Source organism: Ipomoea triloba, chromosome 3 (assembly GCF_003576645.1).
Source record: "Ipomoea triloba cultivar NCNSP0323 chromosome 3, ASM357664v1".
Lineage (NCBI taxonomy): Eukaryota > Viridiplantae > Streptophyta > Magnoliopsida > Solanales > Convolvulaceae > Ipomoea > Ipomoea triloba.
Window position 1 is genome coordinate 1,728,066 of NC_044918.1, and position 23,561 is coordinate 1,751,626.

Below are 23,561 nucleotides of genomic sequence, written 5' to 3' on the forward strand. Positions count from 1 at the left end.
AACATTGGAAGAGAGAAATCTTAGATTTTATAGTAATATTAGGACTCTTGAATATCTAATTATTTGTTGCAGGAAGACTCCTTGAAATAAGGAGAGACACACATCTCAAACCAACTTCTTGAATACTTAATAATTTTTTCTTCTGAATATTATTAAATGCTCTTTAAATTTGTTTGTTATTTATATGAATATTTTTTTTACATAATTTGTAGATCATTTTTTAATATTGTAATTTCTATAGAATAATATTATATAAAAATATTATGTATTAGTAGTAGTAGTAGTAATAATAATAATAATAATAATAATAATAATAATAATAATAATAATAATAATAATAATAATTTTGTACAAGGGCATTTATGTCTTTTAAATATATATTCCATTTCTATTCCTTCCGCGAACCAAACGATGGAATACAATTCCCAAGTCTATTCCTTCCGCGAACCAAAAGCTGGAATATAATTCATATTCTATTCCTTACCTATTCCATTCCTTATGGAATAGTATTCCTATTCCCTTAAAATTCATTCCGTGAACTAAACGTGCTGTAATAACAAGAGCCCTTATATTCATACCATGTGTAATAAAGGAGAGGAGACGCATGAAAGAAAAAAAATGTTACTTGAAAAAATAAAATAAAATTGATATAAGGTCTGGATCAAGTGATAGACAAGAGAGAGGGAAAATGCTGTTTGTGTTTATTGTTGTAGTTGACTGAGCAGTGACTAAGCATAGGTTTTGCCGATCCGAGACGTTAAAATACTATGCTGCATGCACACAGAAACCGGATACTATATCAGCCACTGTATATACATTCTTCCATTTTGTCTCTTTCTCAAAGATCAATCAATATCAAACCCAAAGGAGAAAGGACTGACTGCCATGGAACACTGTGGTCCTCCACCACCCACTCATTATGGCAAAAACAGTGCACCCAATCTTATTAGCTACTCCACGTACTAGCAACGTTAGTATATATATACTTCTTCAAGGTGTAGAGTAAATCTCTAATGCATGCATTGCAAATAACTTTGACCCAAAACCCAAATCCATTTCCTTCTTCCACCATGAAAGAGGGTCACGTGAGTATGACAAGGTTCTTAGATTTCAGTAAAAGGGATTTTAAATAGTCATCAACAGCACATGCTGAACAAAAGCCAACCTTGAAAAATCAATGAGCCCCGCTGTAATTGTTTCTCCTTTTTCTTTTTTTTTTTGCTTCTCTCTCTCTCTCTTTTAAAGGATACCATAATTAAAAATGTTATATTTGACAACACATAAATTTTTCCTTTTATACCAACTATAATGATTTTCTTTCTTTTTTTTTTTTTTGGGAGGGGGACAATTGTTATACCATGAACCAGGATTTATATTGTATTGTAAACTCGATACAAAAATTTTGTACCTTCAATTAACACATGTTGTATTTACAGTTACAAGTACAGAAACTGTCAACTGCATATACAATGTGTCAATTACAAATACATGGTCTATAATGGAAAGTAAATCCTGGTCCAGGGTATAATTTGTCGGGGAGGGGGATAAAGCCTTATCGTTATAGCGTAAGGAGCATCACATCCAGGAAAGAGAGACTATTGATGTATCACTCAAAGTAACAATAAGAGGAAAATGAAAGCTAGGCAGATATATTGGGAAGCTAAAATGAAGGTTGGAATAAAAGTATATACTATGATAACGGCATATAGAAGCAAGCTTTAGAATGTAAACAAAATATGTATCACTAACTTCGAGATCAATGCATCTCCTACATTCAAAATGTAGCTAGCTCCCCAAGATACAATTTTTTCTCCATATAGCAGAATCATGCGGTTCAATCAATTTCTCTCTCATTTACTTTACGCTTGTGTATGGCATAAATGGCTGCATTTAACAAACAAAAAAATATATACATAAGAACACTCACTTAAATATTTTAAAGTTTTTATTTAATAACTAATATATTCAAGACCAACATTAATCACTAATCACTAAAACTAAAATATAACTACAATTGAACTTAGTTAGCAGAAGTTTTGGGTTTTTTCTAAATTAGGTTTTCTATACTCCTACAAAGTACAGAAAGATAAAAATTCTAGTTGTTTCATGCAGACACAGCCATCAACTCCAAAATGAAAGAATTACCAGTTAATTGCTTTTAATTATCTTCTTTTGATGACTATATATTCTCTGGTATTTCTTCAACTTTTACCCCTTGGTAACATTTTTAAGGCATTTAATTCCTGTAAGTGAAGGCCTAGGGAAAATAGGTACGTTATGATTACTGAATGTGACATATCTGGGCAGTGAAAAGACAATAATTCTCTTTAACCACCCTGCTGTACTGTAGAACATAGAGTAAATTCTTGCTTTTTTCCACTGCCATGAAAAGGAATCAGTTTTTTCACCATTTCATCCTAAAGATCAGACATGCATAGGCTAAATCGACAGAAATAAATGCGAGCTACCAGCACAGAGAAGACATTAATTAAACTGAATGGAACTCGACCCAGGCTAGAGAGAGATTTACCTAGACTGGAATTCGGGAAAGAATAAAGCACGGAGGGGATGATAGCTTTGACAAGACATTAGCATAACGGGCCAACGCTCCTACCACCCCCCTCATCGCTTTTGGCTCTCTGTTGTTGTTGCTGAGGGGTCTCTGGTTGGGGAGGGGGTTGCTGTTGTTGAATCTGTAACTGCTGCGGTTGTTGTTGTTGTTGGAGTAAGAGTTGTGGCTGAAGCTGAATTTGGTGGTGGTCGTGGTGGTGGTGATGGTGAGGATGGCAATGCTCCGGTTGGGACGGTTGTTGGATTGGATAAGGATTGTCGTAGGCTCCTAAAGCCAACGACGGTGTTATAGCAGCCGGTGCAGCATTCATTTGATGGAATCCGGTAGCGGTAACGGGCCCGGGCCCGCCCCCGCCGGATTCAAATCCATTAAACCTCATGAGATCGAATTGCTGGGGATTTTGGTGTTGCTGCTCGTAACTCCCGATCAAATCTGCCTCCCCAATCATTAACTGATGAGACTCGATTAATTGCTGCTGCTGCTGCGGATGAGGATGAGGATGAATTTGCTGATGATCGCGGATTATCAACTGATTACTATGAGGAATCCCCGTCGGTAATCCCATCATCATCGGCTGCATATTATACTGCATCACACCTGAAGAAGACGGATGATTCGGATGCTGCATAAACCCTGCCTGCTGAATAAAAGGCGCGAGAGCAGCATTTGGACCAATGTAATTCGCCAATTCCCTCTTCGCAGTGTTCAAATCGCGCTGAACCTGTTTAAGCCTCTGTTGAAGAAGGGAAATAAGCCCTACGCAACCATACACAGGATCTCGAAGCCGGTACTCCGCCTCATATGCGAGTGAATTCACGGCATCTTCGCGCTGAGACGCATTCAGTTCGTTGAGCAGTTTCGAGACATTACTAGCGCCGAACACCTTGTGGATATTCGCAAATTTCTGCGGCTGATCCGGAGGGAAATAAGGCGCAAACACACACTCCTGAGTACACTTCCGCCGCTGCAACTTGCACGCCGCGCACGGAGAGCTTGACGATGACATTTCTTTAATTTCTTCCTATAAACTTCACCAATCAATCCAGTTCAACGGAACGAGCCTAGAAACCCTAAAAATTGACAGAAAGCTTAGACGTCAAATCTAAGAGAGAGAACTTGCTTTAGCAGATACATATATACAGTAAAAAACTCATTAACATATTTAAACATATTAAATTAAACTATATATGCCATTCAGCGAAGCAACGAATTCCGATTTCAGAGAAACAGCTTGCAATTAAATGGCTTAGCATATCGAAGCAAACATGGTAAGTCAATAACATTATTTCACATTAAAAAAGTGATTTTATATCACGAAAAGTCAGATGAAGAATATAATCAAAATAATACTCTATGCAAACTAATCCCCAGTACTTCATCAATTATTTTTCCAAAAAAAAAAAAATGAAATGGCAAGAAAAACCTCTTGAATGTAGAGACAAACTACTCTCCTATTACAGAAAAAATTCACTGTAATGACGGAGAGATTGAGTCAAAACAAAACCCAACTCTTTGATATATTGACAACTAAAAAATGCTTTCAATTTCATTTTTGTTTCTACTGTATTCCTATCATGCTTCCCCCTCATCTGTTTACATATACACAGAATCCGTCCCTCTCCAAACTTCATCAAGTCCCCTCATCTGTTTACATATACACAGAATCCATCCCTCTCCAAACTTTATCAACTTGATGAGCAAGAAACTCTACTCTTTCTAGGTCGATCTTTCTAGATCCATATCTTCTCCACAAAAATAAACAACAAAAAAAGAATAAATCAACATTTACTTTTTCTCACGAACCTCTTTTCTTGTTTAAAAAACTGAAAATATAAAAAACAAAACCCCAAAAAAAAGAAACTAAGATAATGAAAACCTCACCAGTTAATATTTGAGAACAGTGCAAATCACGTATCAACCTTTATCTCTCTCCACACAACTCATCATCTGCTGCAGCGCTAAAAGCAAGATGAATTCAAGCCGGAAAAACTAAGACGCACAAGGAACGCACAAGAGATACACGAAACAATAGTAGAAGAAGAAGAAATCTACGACGCCGGCGGCGGCGGCGGCGAGTGGTTGATGTACGACGGACGTACGCGTCGTTTGACCTTTGCGCATAGGGTAGAGTGGAGGTCTAGGGTTTGAGTGCAGGAGCGCTCGATCCGATCTTCAGGTGTAGCGATCCCAACAGAAGCAGAAAGAGAAGGGAAAAAGAAATACGCTTATATTTTATAGTCTCCTTTTCAGCGATTACAGAGAGAGAAAAGGCAGAGAGAGAGAGAGAGATTGAGAGCGTGCAGCGAAAATTTGAAAATGTGGAAAAAATCGGGAAATGGGTAACAGAAAATGATAAAAAGGTGGGGATGATTACCATGGTAGTGCCGAAGTGAGTCTACGTCATTATATAAATAGGAGACGATGGCCGAGTTTTGAGCGTGCTGACTCAGTGACACGCTTGACTATTCTTAGCCGTTGGATGAGGATAGAGAAAATGGGAGAGTGAGTTTTGACCAAATCTCCACGCCCCATACTGGGAGAGTGAGCAACACCTGATAATTCTTACTCCGGAGAGACTGGTCTCAGTTACTACTTTGTCCCTGTACTCATCTCTCAAATTCCTAAATTACCCTCTTCTAACAAACTACTCGCATCATTGTAGTATTACCAATATACCCTCTGTATAACCGTTTTAAAGGATTTTTTAAAATCTTTTTATTCAATTTCTTGTCGCTGAAAATTACACAAGAAAATTGTTTTAGGAGATCTTGTGTAAATGGATCTCCACTATAACGTAATTTTATGGAAGTTAGGGCTCCATATTATCACAATTAAATATGGAGTTGTTGTTTTTCTTTTTCCTTTTTTTTAATGTTTTTATTTTTAAAAATTTAAATAGTTATTAATTTAATTTTATTAAAATAATATTTTTAATTCCAATACTTTAAAAAAACTCTAACTCCAATACCTAATTTTTTTTGTGTAATTAAAATTATTAAAATTTGTAACCTTTTTAGAATTTCAAAGTTATTTACCGTACAAATAGCAACACCCAATTCAATATGTCAATGCAGGTAACAAGAGTGGTGTGAAGCACTTGAGTTAAATAGTGAAGTTAGATAAGTCAACTAAATTATACCAAACATAATTTTTACACATCTATCAATCAAATTTGAGAGCTAACGGATATTAATTACCAATTATAATATATTTATTTATTTCGCCTTTATATTGACTTTCCATTTTATTCCTTTTCTTTTCTTAATTATAATGTAATCTTCTTTCCATATTTTGATGCTAAAAAATCTTATTAAATAATTGAGAAATTAATTACTTTAATTTGGTCATCTAGGTGTTAATAAAAAATTTATTACAGTGTTAAAGTGTATAATAAAAAACATAATGTTCAATAAAAAAAATATACTTTTTTCCTTTCTACAAGTTGCTGGAAAATATATAGCATTTAATGCTATATGGATTAAAAAAATTGAATCTTTTAATATCATTTTACACAATTAATTTAATTAATAGAATGGTCTTATATATCTTGATAAAAAGAAATAAATGTTTTGAATTCTTAATCAATTTGGGACAAACTAGTGACTGAGATATTTTAATGTTGAATCAACCCCGAAAACTTTTAAATTTTTTTTAATCTACCAAAAGATTTTAATTTAATTACATTACAATAAAAATATATGAGAATGATTTGTTTATCAAGAACTTCGTATATTATAAACTTATCTTATTGAATCTGTTGTTATATGAAGATAAAGACAGCAATACAAAAGTTACTACTAATCTATAAATATCGCTACCTTCCATAACAACATACTATGTTATAAATATTCATATATTAAGATTTTAATGGTAGCATTAAAATACAAAATTAAAAAACGAAACATAAAAAAATGTTAGATTCAAAATGCAAAGGAAACTTGTGTGTGTGTGTATATGTATCACTAAATATACACAAATGTGCTTTCATGTATTCATAAATGTATCAGAATATGGTGCATTTTTGCATTTTACACTAGTTTATTTTTTAAAGAAAGAAATATTTATAAAATTAATTAAAGAAATTATCATGAAATGCTGTATGCATTTTTTGTAAGTTTATTGATAGAAACATTTACAAAATATAAAAACATTTAGAAGAACCCAATCAACGTAATCTTAATTAAACCAATCTTATTAACATGGAACCCTCACTTCACCTCGTGCAAAGATGATCCTTAGATTAAGTGTTTCGACACAAAGGGTAATAGGAGCCCTTGATGGTGTTTTTTAAAATTTTTTTAAAAAAAATCATTGGATAAAAAATTATTAATATTAAAATTTAAAATTTTAATGAATATTTTAAAGTAGTAAAGAGTATTCTAATCTACACAAACATTACTGTTCCTTCATTTATACTATGGAAAATATATCCCTCAATTATATTGCAAATAACATTTTAGGCTTACAAAATTGAATGTTTAATTTAATTGTAATTTTTATAAAAATATATGAACATTTTTTGTTTATACACACATTAGTATAATATAATATTATCTTATTGACTCCAAAAAATAATATTATCTTATTGAATCCAACTTACTACTAGAAAGAGTTATTAATATATTGAAATAGAAATAATTACTAAAATTGTTGTGAATGATAACATTATAATAATAATAAATTAAATAAATATGTAATAGAAAATATTTATTAAAAGATTATGGTAATTTGAGGTATATATAGTTTATCTTTAATAGGATGCGATAGGATGAAATGGTAAAGGGGGTTTCGCGGGCTAATCCAATTGGTACGATCAATAATTACCTTAAAATATTGGTTCATCGGTAATATGAAGGTTAAAATCCCATTAAGAACTCAGGATTCATTAAAAGAAATTGGCATATTAAAAGTGATAAAGATATTTTATATGCAAAATATATTGATAGAAATAAAAATATAAAATTGATATGATGACTAGCCATTTATCTCCTCCATCGGCTAATTTATGGAAAGAAATGGTAGCGTGAGTTTGCATTTTGCAAGCAAATGTGGCGTTATAGACTGGTGGGACCAACTTATGACGCTTGGGGCCAGTGGGAAGGGACAAAATGGAGGGAAGGGGTGAGTGGTGCATACAAATAGAGATTGTGATAGTTGTACCCTGCATTCTTTCACATGTTCAACTGTGCAATACTCTCTAATATTTAACATCAAGTCAACTTATTACAAATTTACAATGTGTTTTCTCTTCTCTTTAAAAAAAACAATAATAACAATTCAATCATATTAATACATACCAAGCACATTATGCTCAGATAACACATCTCTGACTCTGTGGCTCTCTTCGAGGAATACATTAAACGGCAACAAATTGAAATAGAAAAAGTGTATAGAACAGATATTACCTTGGATCAAACCCAAATCTAGTCCTAAAGATTGCATTTGAATTGAAGCCTTTGCTTTGTACAACCCTGAACTCATTTTTATCATAGTATACCCTAAACATGATTTGCATAGCCTTTTTCTGTCATTAATATATTTTCCTTTCTGGCCAACATTTGGCAGTAATTAAGATGGGATTTCGTGAGTAATATTATATTTACTCCCTGATTTAACAAATTTTACTGTGTGTCATTTATAAAAACACATTCAGAAAATCAGTACAGTATATTTTATGCATACAAATAATGAACTTTAGACATATAAATAAAAAAATATAGATTTATTGAATATTATAATTCTACGTAAATACCCTCCAAACTCTATTGCTCATTTGTTTTAATCTACCATTTGGTTTTGATTTTCAAAAAAAAAAAAAATTCTACGTAGGGTGTGGTGTGCTAAATAAGTCCAACTATTTTATACAAATAATAAACCTCATGTACAACATAATGAACCTTATGCATATAAATAATGAACCTTCAAGTTGTTTTCATACTAATTTGTACACATTCAAATAATGAACATAACTTACAAAAAATAACAAACCATATGAATTTTAAAAAAAATGTTACTTATGTATAGAAATAATGTACTCCATGCATGGTCCATCTAATAAGCATATATTGCATTGATTTGATGTCATGCTTTGATTGTTCTAATGAAAAAGTGAGTCACTGTTTGTAATCATTCACTTTTATTTACCTAAAATAAAATTTATACAGGTGGCGAAGAGTTATACTCAATGAGAGTACATCTATCAGTTTCCTTGGCATGAATGTGTATATAGGTGTCGCATGGTCAACATAGTTGATTCTTTGGTAGTAAATTGTGAGTAAGAACAATTGATAAGTCCTGGCTAGGTGTCGCAGTGGCTCCTTGAGCACCCGACACTGGTCCTCCCACCTAATTATTCCTTACCTTACCGTAATTTCAACCTTCCACTATTCTATCGAGTTAGGTGTAAGACATGATGGGCATTGAAAACAGGAACTAAACATGGAACAGCCAATTAGAAGAACAGAAAGAGCAGGTAGAGAGTTTGAATGGATTGACCAAAAAGGAGGTGATGACTGATGAGGGATTGTAAGATATCCCTAACCCAACCCCCCATCTCCCGCGGCACACACACTCCTACATAAAGAGAGAAACAAGTAGTAGATTACACACACAAGTCACCAGTGGGTTCATAGAATTGTCCCTGCAATTGCCACAGTGTCACAGGCAGGCCAGGCCGCGCAGTGTGTAGGTGAGCAATTGCGTGAAGGCCTCTCTCATTCCATTTAATGTATACCCTTCCAAAGCTCCCGTCACTGTCACCCGCAGGGTACAATTCTCATCCCCCTCGCCCCACTTCTTTCTTTCTTTGTTTCTCTCCTTTTTGTCTCCACCCCACCCCCCACTCTGTTCTTTTTTCCTTTTCGTACGTACCCCCCAACATCCCTGTCAACCTTAACTAGAATTCGGAGCCTCCCACTTTTCTGTCCTGCAATTTCCCCTCCCTTTTATTGGTATATATCATAGTATGCTCTTCACTTCACCGCTCCTACCACATTTCTGAATCATTAATTTTTCTTACTTGAAATACTTCTCACTTTCCCCCGCCTGCCTGCATGCAAAATTCTATTCTATTTTATACTATTCCTTTCACACTATCATAACACATCCGGATTGAACTAATTTTGAGATCAGCTTGTGTTAGACCTACACTTGTCAATTGTAAAATTATATATATATAAAATCAATCTAGTTGACTTATAATTGATTGATTTTGATGGATGCCCCGAATAGCATACCCAGTCTGGAGCGCTCCCCTATTTGCAGCCCGTCGATTGACCACCTTTACCAGTAGATGGGCCAGGTTCTATTGCCACTAGTCCAACTGATGAAAGTAATCTGGTCTCGACGTCACATCAATTTGATGGGATACTTTCATTTTTTGTTTTAGATAACATTTGTGGCGATTTTGGGTAGAAAACCTTTCTAACGTCAATTTTGTTAAGTTTCTCTTGATTTTCTTCTAGATGATCATTATTTTTGTATAAATATCTCAGGATCACATTATAAAAGGTTGAGATTTTTATAGAAGAGCAATTATTATGTCTCACGACTTTCAGCATTTTTTACTCTGTTAGTTTATTTATTTTACAGTTGTGTTGGCTCGCCGAGTAGCTGTAAAACCAACATATTCAAATTTTAAAAAAAAATCACTAAATAGCGTCAGTGTGAAATCAGGGTCAAGTGGGTATTCTCTGTTTCGTTTTGGGCAATATACTTTTCGGCTATTTGACCTTTCATAAGACCCGGGAGGTGAGGGATTGGCTGGGGAATACGAAAGACCATCACGTGCATGGATTTGACATTGTAAATGCCCAAATTATTTTTTTTTTCTTCTTAATCAATTCTACACTGCACAACACTATGCATTCTGCTGCTCATACCACCTGTAGGCTGTAGTGTTCAACATGTTTCGACTCTTTCTTGCTTCTTTAATTTTCACCCACCATTAATGCCTCTCCTCATCACCTCCCACGCACAGAAGAAAATGCAGAAATTTAAACATATTAATGGAGGGAAAGACTAGTAGGGTCTTGCTTTTATTCCGACTTTTTAACATGATGCATTATTTACAATTGTGAAATTTTTAAACACTTTGTATTCTGATCTACTTAATAACTGACTGTTGGGTTGAAATAGATTCTGGCTCTGTTTTGCACACTTAGTTAAAAGTTTGACAGTTGAAAAGCTGGCGGTTAATAAGCCCACTACTTGAAATTATAGTGTTTGGTAAAATACTAAAATTAATTGTTGATAAGTGTAAAAAGACATGAAATATAGACTGAGTTATTAGTATTTTGATTAATGAAGGGTATGTTTTAAAATAAGTTATTATTTTAAATTTTTTATGTTTTACACAACAGAGTTCATGGTTTATTTGTTGTTTAAAATAAGCTATATCAAACAAAATTGGTGTTAATTATGAATATATATACACACACACACATTAGTATTTTTTTTATATGCAATGCACAAAAATAGGTACTCAATATTAGTGCTTAATAATAATAATGATGATGATGTAAAACATTTTCATAATTTGATATTTATATTTTAACAAATAACTAACAAATAACTCTAATATATAATGTGTATATTATTATTATTATTGTTTTTTTTTAAACTATTATTATTATTGTTGAAGAAGATAATAAAATATATGGATGATGAATGTGCATGGTAATAATAGTGAAAAAGATAACGTAAGTTATGTTGGTAGGGATATATTTATTTAAAGGCAAAAACTTGTGTGAGACCGTCTCACCATGAGACGGGTCGGGTCGGGTCGGGTCAAGATGCAAATGTAGCACTTATATGCACAAATGTCATACTTATATGCTCAACTGTAATACTAATCAGGAATAAAATTTTTGTTACTTATAAGGGTAAATATAATACTTTTAAGGGAAAATACAATACTTTTACATTTCGATTTATAAGTATTACATTTCTCCACAAAAGTATTATATTTGCCCTTATAAGTGAGAGGCACTTGTCAACATTACTTATTATGAAAAATGTATTACTTTTTCTCTAATAAGTAACAAAAATTGTATTCTTGATTAGTGTTATATTTGAGCATATAAGCATGACATTTGCACATATAAGTGTGATATTTGCATGGTGCCTTGACCCGACCCGACCCGTCTCACGAATAAGGATCCGTGAGACGGTCTCACACAAGTGTGACCCTTATTTAAAATATTATTTAGTACAACTATTATAATATAATGTATTTAAAAAAATGTTATAAAAAAATTGACATAAATAAAGGGTATAACATTTAATCATATTTATTAGTTATGGAATATAATATATATATATATATATATATATATATATATATATATACCCCTCTTGCATAAATTATTAATCTCGAATAAAGAAGTCATTCAACTTCTTGGGATTGAGTTTTCAAAGCTGATGGTTTTACCATAATCCAGCCCATCACAGTCGACTGAACCAATAGAGTTCCATCAATGGTTTACTCTTTTAGACAAACTTCAAGATGATGAATTAGTTAAGTATTTTATTTGTTTTGAATGGATAGAGTTAATTAGTTACCTTAAGATGGTGCAAATTGAAGTCGATCCCATGAGTACAAAGTGCTTAGTTATATAATTATTATCTAAAAGTGTATTACGAGAATAGTTTTAATTGTGACTTGATGAATCAATTTCATTTATTTATAGTTATTCAGTTCAAATTGATAAGATTAATAGATAGATTACACTATTACATAAAATTTTATAATTATAAAAATTAATGGTCAGTCTCCATTGGATTTCAAAAAAAAATTAAAAAAATATGGGCCCTGTTTGGTAAATAATCAGTCTATCAGTCAATTTTGGCTTATTTGACCACTATTAGTTGTTTGACTTGGTTAAAAAATCAATATAAGTGTTTGGTTAATAAACCTTTTGTAACTCTAAAATGCTAAAATTCAAAAGGCTACTTATTTTAGAAATGAAATTATACCAAACAGCTATTACCTAACAACTAATTAATTTATCAAACAAATTTCTACAATCAGCTATTGTTATCAATAAATCATACCTTCTAACCTAAACAACCAGTCTAACCCGTCTAATCAGTCAACAGCCATTTACCAAACAGGGTCTATGGTCAACCTCCATTGAATTGAAAAAGCAAGATGGAGATCGGAGAGGAAGTGGCATGCAAAAGAGAGAGATGGGTAATTGTAAATAAATAAGGTCTGAGGCAAAACATGCTTTTTCCATCGCATCAAATGAAAGGCCATTAATTTTGTGCGAGCAATAAATGTAGAGCAGGGAGGGTGGCTGGCTGGCTGGCGTGCAGCAACGAAAACGAGAAGCTGCTTTCTCCGTTTGACAGAGACGAGAGATGAAGTAGGGAGGTCTTTTAACGTTGATGTGAAGTTTCGTTGAAACGTCAATCAACCACCCAGATACCACCGTATATAATTATTGGAAAATATTACATTTAATTTCAATGCTTACTCAGAATTTTTACTCTCTCTTACAAATCTTTAATATAAACACTTTTTCTCGAACTAGCGTGATGAAAATATTCTATCATTATTTGCCACACCATAGAGTAAAAGTGGATGAGAGAGTAGAATTTTAGAGTACATGTAGTAGAACTCATAATTATAAAAGGAAGATGGTCAAATAAGTCTCTATATTTTACCTGTAAATTAATTAGCCTCTAAACTTTTAAAAGTGCAATTACACCCTTTAACATGTTATATTGAGACATAAATGATATGCTATTACATGTCATTAGGTGTCCGAAATCAATTTTATCCATCTCCGATAGCAATCCAATGGCAACCGATGGTCGAACCGTTGTTGGTCGCCGTATACTAGAGAAGGCGACCAATTTGAAGGTCTATGGAGAAGGTGAATGGTTCGTCTTCTCCATGTAAGGCGACCATGGTTGCCTTTCGCCTAGGCATGTGACCAGTTGGTCGTCTTCTCTGCTAGACGGCGACCGCGATGGTGGCCATCGGATTATCGTTGGAGATGGATAAAATTGAAGGCGGAACCTTAATGACATGTAATAGCATGCCATTTATCATTTTTAGACTTCATCATTGTCTCAATATAACATGTTAAATAGTGAAATTGTTCGACCATGGATGCACGTGACAGTTGTAATGTGACGATATTTACACAAGTACATATATATATGGGACATATATACTGATGAGAGGAAGTGTGAAACGAAAAATTAATAATAAGCATGTTACTTATTAATACAAGCAAAGGCGACTAAAGGAGCTATAAACTTATAGTAACTATTAAGAATTGTTTAATATTATTCATATTATATTCAAGCATTATTATATTGTAATACCCTCCCTAAATAAGTACACTTTATAAGTATGTGCATGAGAAACCAAAAGGACACCAGCTATCTACCTCATATCTACCACCATTTCATGCATTTCTTTCTCCATCTGACCATCTCCCTAGTCATTTTCACTAAACAACAATAACAACAACTTAATTTGTACGTGTTGGGATTGGGACAAACAACAGCATTAATAAGATGATGATGATATTAGAGATCCCTATATATAATTGTCACTTACTATTATTCACTCATTGACGTGCTTAATTTGTAAATTTCTTATTAATTTAAGGCGGAATTATCGAATTCATCAATAATGTATGAATATAAATATTTTTTATACTATCAAGTAATATACATTTAATATATTTTAAATATATAAAAGATAAATATTTATTTATAATTCACAATATAATTTGTCAGGACTACGCATGCTATATGGAAACATATTGTAATGAGTAATGATGCGACGATGGTAATTAGGCCATCTACATCTGTGAATTATATTGGGATAATGTCAGATATTTTGTCAAATGGCAAGTGAGAGAAATAGAGAGAGAATTTGAGAGGTTCTTCTGCAAGAACAAAGATAATGGCAGAAAGTGGGGCCCATGGTCAGCAACCTACAGCCGCATCACGCGTGTGTGATAGGCAAGTAGTGCGCCTAGCGGGCGCGCCTGACTTCTTTTATTTTTTATTTTTAAATCTTATTTGTTTTATATTTTTTTCCTCCCACTCTATTTTCTATTTCCTAATCACACTTACAAAAACTCCTAAAATACAGTGAAATATTTTCATTGATAAAGATGCTCTTATACATTGATACGGATGGCCTTGATGATGTCTTGGATCTGTCATTCTGTCAACTCAAGCAAACATCGTAGATTGAATTTAACGTTCGGTCCTAATCAATTTGAACACTATGATAAGCCCAACAATACGAAGCTCTCAAATTAGTGTATTAAAAGTATATTAATTTTATATTGAACATATATTATTTATAGTATATAAAATATTATACTTTCAGTACTCTAATAATGTATGTTTAGTATATTAAAAATATATATTTTTATTTATGGTCCTTATAGTTATGTGGACCATGGTCCATGTAATAATATTTGTTGTATATCTAAAATGATCAAATGTTAGATATTTAAAAAGAAATACAGTGATATTTTCATAATTCTGACGATGCATTATTTGAAAATACTTGCTACAAGTTTCGTGGGTTATATATTATCAATGATCTCATTTAATTTATAATAGTGTGTATTCATGAGTTATCTCACTGTTTTTAAAATTCAATGTCGTAAATACAAATGTACCAATATTGTTTTTATTTTCTTTAGTTAGTTTTTAACTTTTGATCATTTTACATGAATAGATGAATTTAGTCTATCCTCTACAAGCCTCTCTCTCTCTCTATATATTGGAGTTTATATACTCCACTAGTATAGATGCTGGCATGTTGCGTTAAGGGTCACTTAAGGCAGAAAAAGTATTATAGCATCATGGTTGACTAGTCGAAGATAATAATGTGGGAAGGCAAGGGTTTTTGTAGAAAAGTTATTGAAACTAGACAAAAGTGTGGTTTTCCGAATTGGCACTGAATGCTAAATGATTTTGTTTTTTCCTATTTGTTGATTGTGTTAATTGCTGACTCATAATATTACAAAAAATAATGTTTAAAACAAAACACATTTTTAATCATTCAATCATATTGTTGTAGTTATTTTTATTCTTATCTATAAGTTGTTATACCAAAAAAATTATGATTTCGACCATGAAGTAACAAAATTTTGAATCTCTGTTGCGGTTTAGGTCACATTCTATGTCCAAACACCACATATGGATGCATTCCATTAGGATTTACAGTTTTGTTGTTGAAAAGTTGAAACTCTTGAATAATGGTTATCGTTATCCTTGCCTTTCCAAAAAAATTGGGAATTGATACATCATTGGAGACAAATTATTCTATGGACCTGAATCCATCTTGAAAGATGATCTTGGATCCAAAATACACAATTTATATACTGAATATTCACAATTCAAATTGTGAATATTCAGTATGTAAATAAACACTATAATGTGGATCCGGGTCTATGGTATAACTATTGATCATTGCATGGGTCACGTGTTCATTTGCCCCTAATCCTTCAATTGATAGTGTCTCACCCGGCCCATCACATCTCCATCTAACTACAAGAATATGGGCCATAGTCCAATTCCTTCATTTGGGCCCGTACTCGCGTCACCTGAGCCCATATAAACGACCGCCGTGCCGCGTCGTCGTAGCGGCAGCGCCTCGCCGCACATCATCGGAAAAGCGCACAAGTAGAGTCTCCTCAAAAAGGCCTCTCTATTGTCTACCCAAGGCCTATCAGTCAAAAATTTTCTAACATCGTTATCTCATCAATGTTTAAAAAAAAAACACAAATATCTTAATCAAAATCAACTAATAAACAGTTAATCTAAGACCAGATCTAAGGTTCTGAGAATCCCCAACATTTTTTTAACGTCGGCGAAAAAAGAAGAGTTTCCGAAGCTTACCCGGCCAAACCTGCTGAGTTGTGAGTTTGCGATATCCCATATTCACCATTATAATTGACTCTCTGTCCCCTTTGTTTATGTCATTCCAGCTGTCTCCTAAATATTTATATTCAATTCCAATTTGCAACAAACGACAATTCTTAGTCCGAGGAGTTCGCCGTACTTGTTGCAAAAGAACCTGCGTAGATATCATATGAACATAAAAAATTAAGAAATGGGAATGAGGTTTATACAGTCTGTCAATTTCATACTAAATAAGTACATAACATAAATTGATTATTAATTTGCAAACGTGTTGTGAAGACTCATTCATCACTCAATATGTTCACTATTTACCCAAGATATTGAGTATGAGTGAAAATCATACTCAAATAAGGACTTATTGTTGGACGGAGGTCGGTAAAGGCCTAAAGGGTCAAGTTTAACAATTGATAGCTAATGATATTGCTGGGCAAAGATCAGCCAAATTTAGCACCATGTATCTTGAAAAATGTGATTGCATATAAAGTAATAAAATTGCGCGTTTGATTAAAGCTATAACTTTTGGTATAATAGTAAGTGTTTGATTATAACACTTTTCATAATTTGTCTCGTATTATATCTTTAGCTGATTCTAGTGGAGGATAGGTCGGTAGTTACTTAGCCTAAAAGTCATTCTTGTCTTATGCGATGTGATCCTTTTCGGGGTATTTGTATTTCGTTAGTCTGATCGCTTAACTCGAGAGTCCGTCCTTAGTCTTTTAACTCATTAAGTACATTTGAAAAATTCTTAAAATCATATTGTAGTTGAGACAATGATGTAAAACCTAGTTTATTATCACTGAGTATTTGACAATACACTTTGTTCCTTCCAAATCTTTGTGTACAACTGTATGAGATTCTAAAGGTTCAAACCTTCTTTGTAAGCATACAATATTTTTGCAAGAGAAAATAGAAAAGTAATTGATAGATTCATATATATTTAATTGAGTTAATTCTATTTTTAGTCATTTTTCTCAAAGCATCTATTTTGGTCCTAGTATTATTGTGGCATGATTATTTTTTGTCATTCATCAACAAAACAGTTTAAATTTCGTAAAATACAATGACATATAGGTCTTCAATTGTGAATTTTTTCAAAAGAAAATAAAAATAAAAATATGGCAGGTCAACATACTTTGTACACAAAAAAAAAAGAGATCAAAATATCGAGAAAAAGAATGACTATCAGTCTGTTTTTGTACAGTCTGTCATCTATAAATATAAGTCCAAAAATAGAATTAACTACCGAAGATTTGATCCGGTGGCCTTTTCTCATGAAGAATTACAAAGGTGTCAACTAAGCACAATGTGCTTGGCATTTAATTTCAACTTAATTTCGACTTTCATCAAAGAATTAAACTTAATGCAGATCAAGGATCATTGCAATAGAAACATAGTCAAAAAATGCAGGAATGAATGGTTTGACAAAAGTTTCCTCCATCTTTCTTCTTCAAGACTTGAATTCGCTGCCAGATAGTGACGATTTCTTTTGACTTGTTCCTTAATGAATCTTCTCTTCTTTCCACAATCTACTTAAAATAGTGAACTTATACCTTCTTTGTTCCACACCTTCTTTCTATAATAGTATACTCCACATATAATATATAACTTCAAGCTTTTATTTTCATAACTTTGAGCATTCATGAGATGACAATCTTCAAATTCTTCTTTCCAACTTTCCAAATATTGACTCAAGATTTCAAAGTAAAATCATCTTATTTTAAAATAGTTTATAATTGTCAAAAAACCCCAACTAAATAGTATAACAAAAATATTCATACCAAATTTTGTAATATCAAATTTAAGAATATATTCACTCAATAAACTCTTGCTCATACGAGTTCAACTAAGCGGGTATTGACAAAATTTGAACTTATAACCATACAGATAGGATAATCATGTTTCACTCTATTACTCCTTTCGAAACATTTTAGAAACTACCTTGCTTAGGCTAAATAGTTACATAGTACAAATCAAAATGAATAGTTGACTATAATTAGTCTATTGTAAAAATTTGGTATCACATCTTTTCATAATACAATAATGTTTTTATGGTTTTGTTGACCAGATTCACCATAAATCGGGTATAGAGGTACATGAAGGAGTAGGAAAATAGTAACATTATTAGCTCAGGGCTCTAGGCCCAAAAGAATATGTACAAAGTCCAAGATACTTGGCGTGCTGGCATGAGAGAAGACTCAGTTCAATAGACCATAAGGGATTTGATGAGCCAATGGATGATTTTTAAGGGGAGAGAAAGCACCCTATTTATATTATTGAGTGACTCACGGATGGTTGACAAATGGACAACATCGGGCATCGTTCATTCTTGGTCACGTGTCCCCCTACTTTGCTTACAGAGTATAAGTAGAACTTCCTGCCCTTTAGTACATAAGATCTGACTTGATGATATAGAATTTGCGTTGTTATACTTAATACTGTGATTTTGAACCCCAGGGTAAACCTTACCCATTAAGATGGACACTCTCTCATTAGTTTTATTACATCATATGAAAGTAAATATCAATTAATCAGTTAAATTGGGTGGCACGAAATTTAGAGGCTCAAATTTACTACACATACGTATCATGCAGTATTAAATCATACTTAAATCGACACACATAAAGTCGTCAATGTTGCATAGCAGATGAGTCATTAACTTGTACAGTTGTAACTATTACCTTTTGACTATGCCTGAATCATACGAGATAGGTGTGTATGTGTGTGTCATCATATATGTGATAATATTTTATATTTCAATAACATATATAATTTGTCTTCAACAATCAGGAAAAGCGAAAGGGGACCTTTGGAATTTCAGGACTTAATTAGCCGCCGCAAATAAATAATGAGATAGATAGCGATAGATTAGGCGTGTAGGCGTACTTAGTCTACGAAGACGAACATATAAATACGAATTTGACTTTAGGTCTCGTTAATTAGAAATGCGACCTTTGGCCTGCGATTGTGACAACTCCACTACCCTAATCATGTTCTCGCCGTCATCTTAGTCGTTGCGGATTCATCCTCCATTTTTTCCGGTGGATTTAACCGCCGCGAAAAGCATGGTATATTGATGATTGCTCATTCATAACGTAAGTACTAACCAGTAACTTTCGCTACAAATGCATACGATAAATAGCAGAAAATCTCCGGCGACGCCGTGGTGGCAGAGATCGTCGTCCTTGCCGGTGGTGAATTCCGGTGACGTGATTGTAGAGAGTGGAAGAAAAGGCGGCGGCGGCAAGTACGCCTCCTTCGGCATCTCTTTTTTGTTCCGCCGGCGGCGGCTGAGCGGCCGTGGCAGGAAGCTCCGCCACGTGACCGATCACGAAGGCGATGAGTTTGTTCCGAGTAAATATAATTCGTTGGATCATTCGCTAGCTAGGTCTTCCTCCGACGGAACACACAGTTCATCGGATCTCTCTCCAGGCAGGTCCTCCTCCTCCGGATTCCAGCCGTCTCCTCTGCCGCTCCCCCCGCCGGAAGTGCACGCTCTCCTCCGTCGAGATGCCAATTCGTCGCCGTATTTCGGTAAAGCACATCTCCCTTCGCCGACGAAGTCGCATCCTCACCATTCTCATTCTCATTCTGATTCCCACGCCGACGAAGCTCATTTACTACAGAGGTACAAATTTAAAGAAGAAAATCATGCTTAATTTCTTGGATCAATTGATTCTCATTGTTGAGCGTATCATATATAAACATAAATTGGAATTGAAATGAACACATGTTACAATTTGGTATCAGAGCTTCAATTCTCATTCTCTTTCTGGTATGGTATGTGTAGATTTTTTAACCAGGCTGCTCGAAGAACAAGAGAGAATCAAGCAAGTAACTCCAGAACCAGGAAGTCGCCGACGCGGGAGCCAAACGGCGGCACTGAGAAACTCTCCGGTCCGAGTTTAGATGCAAGCTTCTGTTACTGGTTATCACCGGAGAAGAAGACCGCATCCAGCATTGACAATTCTCCGACTCAAAGTCCTAATCGGAGCACAAGAAACGCAACTGGCTCTGCGTCGCCTTTAACAAGGCGTGGAAACAATGCTCAGGCCAACAACGTTCATCCCCTGCCACTTCCTCCCGGCGCCGCCCTTTCGCAGCCTTCCTCCCCGGCTTTCCCCATCTCTTCTAAAGCAGACCAGATGCCATTAAAAGGGCAGTGGCAAAAGGGAAAGCTCATTGGCCGTGGGACATTTGGAAGCGTTTACATAGCCTCCAACAGGTACACAATCTTCTTTTATTTATAAGAAATCTCACAGCTTAGAATGAAACCCGCCTTATAACCTTAGCCGGATCGCAATATAACTTACAGGTTCAAACAAGAAGGCCAATATACAGCTCTCAGCCCTACCTGTCTGACCAACTTGGCTGGGTTTGCCTGGCCTGCTATAATATACCTTTTGAATCAAGCTTTATACATATGTCACTGAATCCTTGATTTGTTCTTGGTTAAAAGGAAAACTGGAGCATTGTGTGCAATGAAAGAAGTTGAAATATTCCCGGATGATCCAAAATCTGCAGAATGTATAAGGCAATTAGAGCAGGTTAGTTGCATTCAATTCAATTCCTTAATGCAGGTCTTAATGGACTTAGCTAATTAATTATAGTGTTTATGCAGGAAATTAAAGTTCTTAGCAACCTTAAACACCCCAACATTGTGCAGTATTATGGCAGTGAAATAGTAAGTGATCCTGCAGAATTATATGTATATAGTTGGAAATGCATGAATGTTGTCCTTAATGAAGTGTTTACCTTCAGGTTGGTGACAGGTTTTTCATATATCTTGAATATGTTCATCCTGGTTCTATCAACAAGTTCATTCGTGATCATTGTGGAGCAATTACAGAATCTGTTGTTCGTAGCTTCACCCGTCATATTCTTTGTGGTTTGGCTTACTTGCATAGCAAAAAAACCATCCACAGGTAAAAATCAGAGGACAGAACTATGTGTGTTGTTTGAGAAGTTTTTAGTAAGAGCATTGTTTTCGGGCTGTCGAGTCTGAACGGTGACAAAATTTCGCAGGGATATCAAGGGGGCTAATCTGCTTGTTGATGCGTATGGTGTAGTCAAGCTTGCTGATTTCGGGATGGCTAAACATGTAAGTACGGAAGAAACGGTATCCAATGTGAAGATACACTCTCACAAAAATCTTGTCACTAAAATCAACTTTTCAGTGTCCTATATACTGTTTTCATATACCCTTTGTTCTTGTGGTTCAGCTTTCTGGGCAAGCAGGGCCACTTTCTTTGAAGGGAAGTCCATACTGGATGGCCCCAGAGGTGTGTATCCATCTTTTTCTTCTTTTTATATATACATTAAATTTCTCAGTTTATATTAGACTAATCTTATGCCCCAGAACCTGCCTAGGTCACATTCCCATAAGCATATTAACATCTGATCTGTTGTTACCTGCAGCTTTTGCAGTCAGTTCCAGCTAGGGATCCTAATGGTGATCATGCTTTAGGTGTTGACATATGGAGTTTGGGTTGCACTATAATCGAAATGATGGATGGGAAACCGCCATGGAGCGAGAGCGAAGGGGTAAGCGTTGTCTTTTTCACGGGTGGTATTATTAGAAACCAGTCGAACCATAACACATTAATGTTTCTGACGGGTGGCACTATTAGTCACCAGTCCGGGCATAATGCATTGGCCCTTGTCAGGACAAAGTTGCATTAACCCTTATACTGTTATTATGTATACTACAGCCTGCAGCCATGTTCAAGGCTCTGAAGGAATCTCCACCAATACCTGATTCACTCTCACCTGAAGGGAAAGATTTCTTGCGGTGCTGTTTCTGTAGAAACCCGGCAGACCGGCCGACGGCTAGCATGTTGTTAGAGCACCAGTTCGTAAAGAACTCGCACCAGCTAGATATTCCTCACTGTGTCCGCTCACCAAACAGCCTCAAACTAACTGTAAGTCATGCTCACTTTCACCAAAAGGCAAAAGAAAACTTTTTATAGTTTCGGGCTGTGACACAGTTAGAGCCTACCCATAATACCTCTTGGCCTGACCAAAAAATAAAGAAAGAAAACTTTGTATAGTTATTGTCTTGAGGTTTTTTTTTTTTTAAATAACTTTTGGTCTCACTATGAGACCATTTCCACGTTTGGTTTCTAACTGTTCATTTTTTCATGTTTAGTCCCATAGTTGTGGGATCATAAAATACGTATTTAACTCTCCTCGTCTCATTTTAAGTGTTGTGATATGATGAACAGGATAATCTGCAGATTAAGAAAGAGCATCGGTATCAGAAACATGAGAAAGGGAAACTGTTCCGTCCCTAACACATTGCCCTCAAAGGAACTGCGAGCATGACAGAACATTTCTTTGCCCACAAAATGCGAAATCTCATCTCGATCTTCGTTTTTTGACTGTAAAGGTTTACATACATGAACAGAATCTTAAGTGGAAGACTTCCAGTTCTGCAGCCACTTGAGCCTCGTGTGTGCACGATTCTTTTTCTCAGTCAGGCTGCCCAAGCTCAGCCATGCTTGGCTTGCTTAGCTTGCTGATAATTCCATTACTTCTTCATGGCTGTGCAAAAGCTACAGCTCATTTTTCGCCGTGGATCGTTTTTATTTGTCCAGACTCAACACAAACCGGGTAGAGTTGCAATAAAAGTGTAAAGGGATGACAATTTTTACGTGGGAACCGAATAGGTTAAAACCATGGAATTTCTCCTCTTCTTCTTTTTTTTTTTTTTTTTTTTTGCCCAAAAGAGTCAAATCTCCGTTGGAGTAGTGGGCAATTGTAACTTGTAAGAAATTAAATTATTTGTGAGTCAGTTATGGTAGGAACCTACCACATGTGATTGATTTTTTTTTTTTTTAAATACTATTGACTATGTTACAAGGTAGTATCTATTCATAATTACTTTCTTTAAATCTACTCAAACAAAAAGAGTTAATACGCTTTTACGATGGCTCGAATCCATGACTCCTATGTGATGAAATTTTATTATTCTGTAATTCATAAACAATTATATTTATTAAGATATTGATGGGTCTTCCTTCTCTCAATAATTAAAAACACTTATAACTTTGATGGTATTTCAATTTGTTTGTTGAATAATTCG

The 23,561-nt window shown here is 34.5% G+C and overlaps 2 protein-coding genes across 2 annotated transcripts; one reads left to right on the forward strand and one right to left on the reverse strand.

The window, feature by feature from the left end:
• Positions 1-1,786: 1,786 nt before the first annotated feature.
• On the reverse strand, positions 1,787-4,565 carry LOC116014193 (LOB domain-containing protein 36-like). The gene is made up of 3 exons (XM_031254193.1): positions 4,454-4,565; positions 2,531-3,642; positions 1,787-1,884 (listed from the first exon to the last, which is right to left on the reverse strand). Exon 2 carries the CDS (start codon positions 3,576-3,578, stop codon positions 2,589-2,591), a length of 990 nt encoding a protein of 329 aa, XP_031110053.1. The 5' UTR covers positions 3,579-3,642; positions 4,454-4,565; the 3' UTR covers positions 1,787-1,884; positions 2,531-2,588.
• A 14,870-nt stretch (positions 4,566-19,435) lies between these two features.
• LOC116013953 (mitogen-activated protein kinase kinase kinase 5-like) lies at positions 19,436-23,295 on the forward strand. Its single transcript, XM_031253922.1, has 10 exons — positions 19,436-20,105; positions 20,268-20,702; positions 20,937-21,024; positions 21,099-21,161; positions 21,239-21,402; positions 21,503-21,578; positions 21,700-21,759; positions 21,896-22,021; positions 22,189-22,398; positions 22,702-23,295. The coding sequence occupies exons 1-10, from the start codon at positions 19,603-19,605 to the stop codon at positions 22,768-22,770; spliced, it is 1,794 nt and encodes a 597-aa protein (XP_031109782.1). The 5' UTR covers positions 19,436-19,602; the 3' UTR covers positions 22,771-23,295.
• Positions 23,296-23,561: the final 266 nt, after the last annotated feature.

Bases quoted from the DNA above. Each gene is read 5' to 3' on its own strand.
- LOC116014193 (XM_031254193.1), bottom strand. From the start codon at position 3,578: ATGTCATCGTCAAGCTCTCCGTGCGCGGCGTGCAAGTTGCAGCGGCGG.
- LOC116013953 (XM_031253922.1), top strand. From the start codon at position 19,603: ATGCATACGATAAATAGCAGAAAATCTCCGGCGACGCCGTGGTGGCAG. The intron at 21,760-21,895 runs GTGTGTATCCAT...TGTTACCTGCAG, and splicing joins CATACTGGATGGCCCCAGAG to CTTTTGCAGTCAGTTCCAGC. The intron at 22,399-22,701 runs GTAAGTCATGCT...TATGATGAACAG, and splicing joins CAAACAGCCTCAAACTAACT to GATAATCTGCAGATTAAGAA.